This window comes from Mercenaria mercenaria, chromosome 7 (assembly GCF_021730395.1).
Source record: "Mercenaria mercenaria strain notata chromosome 7, MADL_Memer_1, whole genome shotgun sequence".
In the NCBI taxonomy this organism is placed as follows: domain Eukaryota; kingdom Metazoa; phylum Mollusca; class Bivalvia; order Venerida; family Veneridae; genus Mercenaria; species Mercenaria mercenaria.
Window position 1 is genome coordinate 54,717,407 of NC_069367.1, and position 12,439 is coordinate 54,729,845.

The window sequence follows — 12,439 nt, forward strand, 5'->3', positions numbered from 1 at the left end:
CTTTGTTTAAAAACTTTAAAGGTGTTCAGTCATGTTAAAGCAACATTTTGTGACATTTTTCACTTTTTATATACATGAATTGTATAAAAGACTTATTTAAGGACTAAAAAGACCATTACATACAGTTAGATCTCTAATGGAATTGTAAACTTTATTTTTTTTATAAAGTTATGTAACGCCCCCCCCCCCCCCCCCCCCCCCCCCCCCCCCCCCCCCCCCCCCCACCACTTTAATATGGAAATACTAAAAAAAAAACTGAGTATTTCTTCCAATTTCAACAGAATTTCTGGTTTATTTTACATTTCAATTTCATAGATATTGGGATATTTCAACAACTTGAACCAAAAGCAAGTTTGAAACTGTGTGTTGCTTCTCCAACCTATCTTTGTTGTGCAACCAAGATAGGTAAAGGGAGGCAATAACAGTTTTAATGAATATTGGCTAAATGTATATATATATAGAGAGAGTTGTCAATACAACTCTTTGATGAAATATAACATAGTAGTTCTTATATTCTTATCTTTCCTTGGCTATGTATGTTAATGAAGTTCATTTATGCTAAAATAACACTGACTTGGTTACCTTGGTTACCCAACCAAGACAGAAAATCAAATTTTAACAATACCTCCAGTTAAAATCTAACAAGAATAAATCTCACTGCCAAGATAAAATTATCACATGTTTAAGTCTTAAACATATACATTACTTGACAAAATTCTGATTCATGTTTAACTTTGCAAAGTTTGGCATAGCATAATTCTGCACATGTTCATAATTATATGACACTGAAAAATGATCAAGTAAGTAAAAATAAATTCATACTGGTGAAAAAAAAGACAGAATGTTGATTTTCTCCATTTATTTAAAGGTGGATAATCAGATTTTGGCCATGTAACGGATTTGTTCGAAACTTTAGCATCTGATCATTTACACTCATTTATGTTCACCTAACACTTAATACAAATTAGATTTTCACTGGAGGTATTTTTAAAATTTCATTTTCCTATCCTGGTTGGCCAACCAAGATAGAGTTATTTTATCATAAGTATAAATTTGATAAACATACTTTGCCTAAGGAAATGTATAAATATTAGACATATTGTAATATATTTGTAATAAATTTGCATTAAAAATTATGTATTTAGATGGAATTCATTAGAAACACAAGTTTGAAAAATTATTATTACCTCCCTTTGCCTATCTTGGTTGCGCAACCAAGATAGATTGGAAATAAATGAATTCAGAAGCTACACACAGCTTTTAAACTTGCATTTTGGTTCAGATTGTTCAATAGTTGATATGTCTATCAAATGCAAATGTAAAACTAGACATTGTATCGAAATAAAAAGAAATACCCAGCTTTTTATATACTTTCATATTAAAGGGGAGTAATTACAAAATTTTATAAAAATAATAAAATATACATCTCAAATAGGAATCTAACTCTATGTAATCGGTCTTTTTGTTCCTTAAATAATTCTGTACCAGAATATACAAAAAGTAAAAAATGTCATTAAATGTTGTTTAAATGTGATTGACCATCTTTAAAAGTGTTACAAGTTGTTTACTCCCTTCTGTACATATATTTGGTAATTCATTAGAATATCTTGCAAAAATCATGTTCTTAACAGGTTTGTACCACTGGTCACATTACAGTACCCACATTTTATCCATTTTTGAAAGAAAAACAATTTCACCTAAAAAATTGCTTTAAACAATTACAACATATCTATAGTCATGGTTAATACATCATGAAATCTGTTACCCATACTGTTTAGCTTTCAAGTAACTTTTAAACATGTACATGAAATTAATAATAGTAACAATAATAATAATAATAATAATAATTAGAAGAAGAAGAAGAAGAAGAGAAGAAGAAGATAATATTGTTTCAGACACAAGGTACTTATTGTACAATAAATTTATCATACCATTTATCAGTTTACACATCCTATTAATGTATTAACACATTCCAAAATACCAATTAAATAACAGCAAATCAATTTATTATTCAAATAACTTTTAAATTCAAACTATATTTAAAAGTTACACCTCTTTATTATGTGTCAAAGATACATCAGGCCATCGCATGACTCATAATAAGCTTTCTGTTTTGTTGGTCAATTAGTAATCAAGGTAAAAACAAGGTAAAAATTATATGATCAATAAAATAATGTAACTGCAAGTGCAAATTGGACAACTTGAGGGGAACCACCAACAGTTTACTGTTGACTCACATCTCATCATAATCCATTTCATACTAAATATTTTGCATGCCTTGTCTTAAATGGATTTTTTGAAAGTGTTACTGAATACAATGTTTTATCTACATTCATACATAAATCATTTTAGTTTGGACATACCTGAAGTATTAAAATCTAATGTAAATGTAACTATACACACTGCTTCCTGGTTTTCAACAGTTTAAACAAAAAGGTAATTTAGAGATATTTAACAGTGTAAAGGAGGTCTTTACATGCATGAAATAGCAGGAGGATGACTCCCTGGCCTCACAATATTATTGACTGCTCAGCATTATATATAAAGTCTATGACCATAAGAGACTAAAAATAGACATGACTTTGTGCAATTATTGATCACTTCCTGTGGCTTATTGAACTGATAAATTGTTGTTTACACTGATAAAGTTATTGTTACAATTTATGACATATACGGCAGAACCTATTTAAACCATGACATTTTTTTTGTGAAAATCAAACCTTATACTGAAATATTTGCTGAAAAATACACAATTACTTAAAGGGCTACCAGTAGTTATTTCTAACTTGTCAGTTTTTACCATTTTCAGGTCATAAACTTTACCTGTACAAAATTTATTCAACATTAAAGAAACTACTGCTAGATTCAATTCTTTCAGGAAAGACATGTTCTTCCTGATAAATGCATCAACAAAAATTCTCCAGATGACAGCAGCTCTTTATAATAAAATATTTAAATTTCTCAAATATCATGAATCAGTAACCTTTTTTGGCAGGAAATGTTAACGGATATTTTGAAATTTTATAATTTTTTATATTTATGTGTTTACTTTAATATAAAGATTCAAGATCTTTTATTAAGCAATGTAAACATATAAACGTTTCTTGTTACATGATACAATAATTTGTTAAACGTAACAATATTACAAACATGATAATTATGTACAAGGACATGGAAAACTATATGACAACATCATTCTATATTTGTTTACATAAACATGCACATGAGGATGGATTGGGTACATCACATATATTATCATATGAAAAGGAATAACAGTACAATATAATCCTAAGGTTACATGCTATTATGTCTTATAATGATAAAAGTGGGGCATGTAAATGATGGTTAGGGAAAATTGGCGGTAAATACATGTCTAACTATGACTATTTATTATACCTTGCCTAATTGCAATGGCTTCATTTATAAACTTACTTAGTTTAAATACAACTTCATAATTTACAGACTGCGTTAGTTCTAGAAATTTTACAACACTTGGTCTACAAATGTAATGTCTAGAATATTTTTAAATATCTCCTCAGTATTACACCCTCAAGTTCATCAATATGAACTATTTGGAGAGCTGCTAATATATTTTTGACTATATCAATACTAAAAAAAAAAAGAAGTTTTCTTCAATGATTATTTTTTTTAACAGTCTGGTTATTTCCTTTAACCATTCTAATCTCATGCACTATCTATTATACAACAAAAATAATTCATTTCAATCACTGCCAGCCTTATCTCCTAAAATTTTACTTTTATCACATGCTTTGAGATCAATAGCAAATATGCTTTGGGTTAAAATGTATGCATCGAGATTAAACAAACTTTCTTTTTCATTTTTACATCACAAATAAACTAAATAACTTGAATACAGTCTAGCCTGCATTTAAGCCATCATTTGTATATAGCACTCTGCTTTAGAGTGGCTGCTTATAGGTCCTAGCACTGCAATTCCCTATTATGTCCTAAAATAAATCAAAATATCTCAGATTTTCTTAATGTTTTAGTAATAGTCAAGCTGTAACTTTACCACAACATTTTTACTGACCGTTTTAGTGCATCCTCAGATATTTACCTAATATATACACATACACACACATATATATCTTCATTCCAAGTCATAAAATAAAAATTTAGCACTCATTTACTATAAATTCAAACAAGAGCTGTCTGATGACAGCGCGCTCGACTATTCGAGGAATTGATTGAAGAATGGGGTCAAAATATTTCCACAGATATTCAGACAAAAGAAATAAATAGATTAGACAATGTTCCTGTATTTCTTTGATTTTGATAACTCTTGCACTAAATGGCAATGTATGAACCAATTTCAAAGTCCAAAAAGGGCCATAATTCAGTCAAAATAGTTATGTACTCTTGCCTACAGATGGAAATCATAATGATAAACAAGTGTTCAAAGTTTAAAAGCCATATATCAAATAGTTTTGACAAAACGTGGACTTGTATGAAAACAGAACCAATTTCAAAGACCAAAAAGGGCTATATTTCAGCCAAAATAGATGACAGAGTTATGTACTCTTTCCTACAGATAGAGACTATTATACTAAACAAGTGATAAAACTTTCAAAGCCATAATGTCAAACACTTTACAAAAAATATGAACTGGTACGGAAAACTTAACCAAGATTTCTAAGTCAAAAGGGGCCATAATTCAGCCAAAATCCTTGATGGAGTTATGTACTCTGGCCTATAACTGGATATGGTGATGGTAAACAGGTGCTGAAAGTTTCAAAGCTTTATCTCAAAAGACTTTGTCAAAATATGAACTGGTACGAAATATTAACCCAGATTTCTAAGTCAAAAAGGGCCATAATTCAGCCAAAATCTTGATGGAGTTATGTGCTCTTGCCTATAACTGGTCACGGTGATGGTAAACAAGTGTTGAAAGTTTCAAAGCTTTATCTCAAAAGACTTTGTCAAAATACGAACTGATACGAAAAACTTAACCATGATTTCTAAATCAAAAGGGGCCATAATTCAGCCAAAATCCTTGATGGAGTTATGTGCTCTTGCCTATAACTGGCCATGGTGGTGGTAAACAAGTGTTGAAAGTTTCAAAGCTTTATCTCAAAAGACTTGTCAAAATGTGGACTTGTACGAAAAACTTAACCAAGGTGTGACGCCGATGCCGACACCGACGCCGTGGTGAGTAGGATAGCTCTACTTATTCTTCGAATAGTCGAGCTAAAAAAGGACAAACTCGAAACAAAATTAGACAAAATTCCCAATAATATGTGAATGACTACTTTATTTTGACGATGAATGCCAAGAGGCAATTAGTATTGCCAAGTGTAACTGCTAAGCCCAAAAGGGGCATTACTCAATATGATCAGACATGGAAGTCCTAATAATATGCGCATGTCAACTTCATGTTGATAAAGACAGTTTAATAAAGTATACCAAGTTTTATTTGAATCAGATGAAAACTTAAGAGGAGACCGGGTGGAGATGAAAAGTCATAAAAGGGGCATAACTCAAGAAATATTAATCAGACATGCAATTCCAGATCTATGCATGTGTCTGCTTGAAGTTGATGATATGTATACTAAATTCTATTTGAAATGAATGGAAACTGTAACATAAGGTCTAGGTAGTTGTATTATGGCAATATATAAATATAAGAGGGGCATAACTCAAAAATCAATAATCAGACTTAAAAGTTTTGGCAATACATGGGTACTTCATTTTGATGTGTATACTAAGTTTTATTTGACCTGGATGAAAACTGTAGACAGAGTTGAGAAAACAAAAAGGAAGTGGGACAGAAGGTTAGTCTGTATATAAGTATGGATAGACGGTCAGTCCAATGAAACTCTAGATCATTATTATATGCCTCCCAAGCTTTTGACACCTGGGATATAAAAACATTCATAGACAAAACATAAATCCAGTACCCTTTTAACATATTAAATGGGTGTTGCATTCACTTTTTGTCCTCGACTGACTTGAATGTCTATTAATAAATATATCTAGCGTGTTCAAGAATAATGTATAACACCTATCTATTTATGTCCCTGGTGTGTTGGAGGTGTTGTTTGTCCTGAAATGTCAATGGATTTACTTTTGTGCTGGAATGTCTATGGCTGTTTTTTTATAATCATAGCATCATTTAAAACTGACCAAACAAATGCATCAAATGTACAGTCACCGGCCTGGCTGCAGTTTGTAATAGTCTCAATCCCCTGTTAGTGACCTAGCTCTACTATTAATTTAAAAATTGTATACACAACAAACATGAAATGGATAGGGACGTTTACTGATGTTGCAAGAACTAATGTGGCCGACCCATTTACTTATTTTTTTTTTATGTACATGTACAATTATTGATATATGTTATCATAAATATAAATAATAATTAACAAGCCAAAACAATTTGATTAAACTATAACATGGATAGTATGATACCAACCTCTTAGACTCTGTAACATGTGAAATTTTGAAATTTGTGATTCAAATTCAATGTCAACACTTTCTAAACGGTAGTGAAAGATATACAACACACCTGTGGGTTTATCTGATGACATCCAAGTAGAAAACCTCTGGTTCTTCCTTCTTTTTCGTAATTTGTGTTTCTCTGTTTACTTCTCTCACTGGAATTCCAACAGGAACATCACTCAGCTTCCGGTGACCTACTGACACTGTCAATCGCGAATATACCTGTGGCAGGTGGTAATTACAGGTAAACACAAACAAAATCCATCTTTATTTAATCAAAAGTCATTCCGCAGTCACATGTGGTAATTGTTTATATTTGATAATTAATTGTATAAAATAAATATTCCAAATTATTACTGTAAAATGTGTTTATCGGTGGTTTGACAGGTGGGTGTGAATTACGAGGTCGGAGGTCAAGGGTTACGTTGACAATAAATGACAGGAAAGTGAAACAATTAAATGAACCCAAAGTTTGAAAGACACAGAAAGACAGTATCATTAAAAGACTGGTGACATTCATTGATAATTATATACAAACTACCATCTACCTATTCCATGTTGCTTTTGTACAATATTATTTTTAAAAACACAGGAGACTCGGACCATTTTTAGCTTCAGTTTCATTCATTCTTTCCAAGTATCCTTGATATCCTCTATCAGAATATTTTCTACACTGACAAGAATTAATCTTTCAAGCAGCCATCATACCAAAATACATACAATTAGTTTTATTTTTGTTTTTATTTTTGTTTTTCAACAATAATTCAGTCATGTAACGGAGGGCAGTTAACCTAATCAGTGTTCCTGGATTCTGTACCAGTACAAACCTGTTCTCCGCAAGTAACTGCCAACTTCCCCACTAATGATTTCAGACATGATGTCGTTTATAAAATAGTCACGGAGAACATATGCCCCGGCCAAGGATCGAACTCTCGACCCCACAATTAGTTTTAATCTGAACAGTATATCTAATATAATGTTAAACCTAGTAACTTTTACTTTTTGCTTTTCAATCAAAGTTTCCCATTTTGATATCGCATTGTCAATACTTTAAATTTATACAAATATCTATTCTTGCACTGGTCAGCTGCACATCTGTTAATATTACGCAAAAGGGGAATTGAACAGTGTTAAGAGATAGATAGCTAGATAGATAGTTCCTGCTTACCAGCCACAGGGTTCTACACTTTTGTATAATTTTAACCCCTCTTTAAAAAAGTTAGATGCAGTATGAGAATAACATAATTCTAATCAAGTTGCACAGTTGTTGGATGAGCATGCATCAATTATTAAAGAGATAATATGGAAGTCATTGGTACTGTTGAATTTCATTCACATGACGTAAATATTGCTGAAGAGAGATGTCAACTCATGCAGCTGACGGCACTGGTCTGACCATATAGGTACAAGACGTGGTCAATGATATAGTAGCTGAAGTATGTAGTGGCGGAAGTAAGCAATCTGGAAGCTCTGTCGATATCTGATACAGAACAAGAAGTGGACGCATCTACTGACAAGGAGTCGGGGAAATTTAACCCTTACCCTGCTAAATTTTTATGATGAACTGGTCCATCTTTCAATTTGGATAATACCATTAACTGTTAAAAGGGGTGCTTATCAAAAAGATAGTGACTGAATGGCGAACAGCTCAGATCTTGATCAGCCTGCATGAATGTGCAAGCTGATCATGATTTACACTGATCGCAAAGGCTGATTATCATTCATGTTTAGCATGATAAGGGTTAAAACGTAACAATAGAAGTTATTTGACAGTTGGGTAGGTGGAATTAGTATGTCAGCTATATCAAGTTGTATTTTTAACATCATCTTGTGATTGTCGGACATAAGTCGAATCTGTCGGTTCAAAAGCTGACACAAGCTGATGTACTTATTCACTATCATGCCAACTTCAAATAAGTTGATGCAATCTTGATACTGAATTGAACGTCAATACAGATTTGTAACAAAATTACATTTTAAAGTTTATAAACTTTCATCACAGATTTATATACATTTCAATAGCTAATTTAAATTGTGTAATATTTAAATGAAAACAAGAAGCTGTGTTCAATAAACGCTTGATGCCCCCGGTGGCATCCTTGTCGATACAAAGCAACCTAAGTCCAAAACGAGGTCAAGTTCAATGTCAAGGTCAAACTGAGGTCAGGTGATGTCTGCATCTGCATTAGTATCAAGTCATTCTAGTAAGGGGTATTGATGATAGACGAAACGGTCCCATTGGTTAACCAAGAGATGGCCCATATAAAGCAACCTAAGTCCAAAATGAGGTCAAGGTCAAACTGAGGTCAGGTGATGTCTAAAGATGAGCAATGGTCACAGGTTACATCAGCATTAGTTTCAAGTAATTCTAGTAAGGGGTATTGATGATAGACGAAACGGTCCCATTGGTTAACCAAGAGATGGCCCATATAAAGCAACCTAAGTCCAAAATGAGGTCAAGGTCAAGGTCAAGGTCAAACTGAGGTCAGGTGATGTCTAAAGATGAGGAATGGTCACAGGTTACATCAGCATTAGTATCAAGTCATTCTAGTAAGGGGTATTGATGCCAGACAAACGGTCCCATTTGGTTAACCTCGTACGGACGGACAGGACAATCACTATATGCCTCCCGCATCACAGTAGCTGCCGGGGGCATAAAAATACTGAAATGTTGCCAGGATATTAGGGAACTTATTCATGTTGGGAAAACATACACTGGATATAGCCTCAGAAGTTATAAATAAACAAATAGATATGGCATCTCTTTTCGCCCGCAAAGGCAAAATTATGCTGTGTCAACACTTATTTACTTGAACCATGGATGAATGATAACTTAAAGTTCCATTAAGGTTAAACTTTATGTCAAAAACAGATGGAACAGCTCCCCAAATAGGTCTTATGCATAATAATATGGATATAAAGGCACTATTTTTAATACTGCACATGAACTTTTACAATTAGAGCCCTAAAGGGAGGTAATAAAAAAACAATAGATTCAGTAAAACTTCCTTCTAAAATTTAATCAACATTCAAATTTTTGACAAATATTAGAGAAAACAATTATCGGAAATAAGATTTAACAAGAAATCAATATATTTCATGTTCACAATGGAAAATGTGGCAGCCACATTTTGAACAAGTAAATTCGATGAATTGTATCCCCCGCCGAAAGGGTTTGTGGTAAGGAATGGCAAAAAATAATCTGGCAAAAAGTTAAGGATGTTAATAAGAAGCAAATAATTTCATTAGTCAAAATCAATTTAACAAAAAACAAAATGTTTAATTAAAGAGTACATAATAAATGTATGATACTTTGATCCTGACTAAAGAATTTATTTTGAATGGGATATGCTTACTGTAATAAGCTTAGCTTTTAAAATTAAATGCAGTTAATTGAAATGTGAGCTTGAAGTTAAACTGGAACAAAATATTGTCTTTGAGTGGTTTGGCACCAGGTGTTGCTGTTTAACATGTACATCTGAACTTAAAAGAACAGATATGATGTCCTTAAGAGAACACCGGTAAGATATCTTGAACATGGCTGAGGGCAAGATTTGTGCAGTCACAACTTAACATGTTGAAGGATTGAACATTAAAAAAAAAAAAAGGAATGGAAACATATATATATATGTATATATATATAGATATATGTATATATTTATTTTTTTAGGGGGTAGGGGGTGCAGGGGAACAGGAGAGGAAACAAAATTTCACATGTTGATTATAAATATTGATTGAAAATTAAAAATGAAAAAAAAAAAAAAGGGGGTAAAAGGGTGAAGTTGGGGGGGGGGGGGGGGGGGGGGGGGGGGGGGGGGGGGTGTATATGAAGTTTTAAATAAATATTCCCAACCATTTCCTAGATATGGCTCCGGACGGATGGACGGACGGACGGAAGGACAACGCCAAAACTATATCACTCCGACTTTCGTCGGGGGATAACAAAGACATTATGAGCCTTTAATGATAAAGTTGACCAATGACATACTGTTTAAAGCCATTGAGAGGAAATACCTTTACATATTTTATTTGAATTCTGAGATCACAGTAAAATTTGAAGCTTTTCGGTAAATCAGTGTTCACTCATGAGAAAAATTTAGAATAAATGAAAATTCTGAATTGTATGATTTCGATTTCGTGTCCAGTGACCAAACTATCCTTGCTTAAAAGATAGATCTTGTAACTTTTAAGCTGATCTAGGTGTATTGTTAGAAATGTTTACCCCAATGTAGCTGTGATAGCTGTACATTGTACCAGGATAGTTTTCAAGAACAACAAGAGCTGTCGGAGGACAGCAACGCTCGACTATTTAACAGCCTTGTCGCTTGAATGAATAAGAAAGTCGAAAAAGGGGCATAATTTAGTAAAAAAGTAAAATAGGGTTATGGAACCTGCAAAGTGCTTATCAGCTCATGACAGTGGACAAGTGTATGAAGTTTCGGTCCATTCCCATTAGTGGGTACTGAGATACCAGCTTACATATAAGAATTTAACCCAAAAACTCCTAAGTTGAAAAAGGGGCATAATTTTGTAAAATGCAAAGTTGAGTTATTGATCCTTTGCACTGCATGTCATATCATGACAGTGAACTAGTGTGTGAAGTTTCAATCCTTTCCCATTAGTGGATACTGAGATACCAGCTTACATACAAAAACTTAACCAAAAATTTCTATGTTGAAAAAGGGGCATAATTTTGTAAAAAAGCAAAATAAAGTTATGGGACCTGCTTTGTGCATGTCAGATCATGACAGTGAACAAGTCTGTGAAGTTTCAATCCATTCCCATTAGTGAATACTGAGATACCAGCTTACATACAAAACCTTAACCAAAAAATTCTAGGTCGAAAAAGGGGCATAATTTTGTAAAAAAGCAAAATAGAGTTATGGAACCTGTGCAATGTAAGTCAGTTTATCACAGTAAATAAGTGTGTGAAGTTTCAATCCATTCCCACAAGTGGTTACTGAGATACCAGCTTACATACAAAACCTTAACCAAAAATTTCTAAGTCAAAAAAGGGGCATAATTTTGTAAAAAAGCAAAACAGAGTTATGGAACCTGTGCAATGTAAGTCAGTTTATCACAGTGAATAAGTGTGTGAAGTTTCAATCCATTCCCACAAGTGGTTGCTGAGAAACCAGCTTACATACAAAAACTTAACCAAATCGGGACGTGGACGCCGACGCGGACGCCGACGCATGGGCGAGTCCAATAGCTCTACTATTCTATGAATAGTCGAGCTAAAAATGCCCAAAGATAAAGTTTTCATTGATTAAATTTGCACGGCACCCGTCCGCTTAGCTCAGTAGGGAGGCTGTTGGTCTATGGTTCGCGGGGACATGAGTTTGATCCCCAGGCGGGGCGCATGTTCTCCGTGACGATTTGATAAAAGACATTGTGTCTGAAACCAGTCTTCCACCTCTGATAATTCATGTGGGGAAGTTGGCATTACATGCGAAGAACAGGTTTGTACTGGTACAGAATCCAGGAACACTGGTTAGGTTAACTGCCTGCCGTTACATGACTGAAATACTGAATATTTCATATTGCTCGGACACATAAACAAGATATCAAAATATCGCTCGCCTGAGTACCATTGCTCTTAATGATAAGATCAAGTTTTGACATAGATCACATAGACATACACTTTAAATATCATCAGGATAAATATTTTCTTGTAAAAGTCCCTTTTGACCTATGAGTCACGTATTAGTCAGGACCAATCTCCATACCAAGTCTGAGGGTCCTAGGCTCAAATGCTGCATTTTTGTACTAGCATGACTATTTCTTACCCTTGAAGACTTAAATAACATTTAAAACCAATCTCATTAGATGCTGCTGAGGTATATTCATTTACATAAAATAAAGGGAGGTAATTTGTCATAAATTCAGTCAAAAGTTATCTACCCATATTGTCTGAGTCCATCTGATGGCAAAAATGACATTTCAAATCAGTATCTTCATTGGTTACTGAGATACAACC

At 33.4% G+C, this 12,439-nt stretch overlaps 1 protein-coding gene across 2 annotated transcripts in view; it reads right to left on the bottom strand.

The window, feature by feature from the left end:
• The window catches only part of LOC123554135 (guanine nucleotide exchange factor DBS-like), a 95,770-nt gene extending 88,890 nt beyond the window's left edge, over positions 1-6,880 (bottom strand). The window contains exon 1 of one of the 2 annotated variants that reach the window (XM_053548419.1): positions 6,527-6,880. In XM_053548419.1, the coding sequence (XP_053404394.1) occupies positions 6,527-6,548 (22 nt within the window). In that variant the 5' untranslated portion in view covers positions 6,549-6,880. Of the gene's footprint in view, positions 1-2,363; positions 2,474-6,526 lie in introns of those variants that run through there. The other variant, XM_053548420.1, reaches the window with a different exon arrangement.
• Between the last annotated feature and the right edge of the window lie 5,559 nt (positions 6,881-12,439).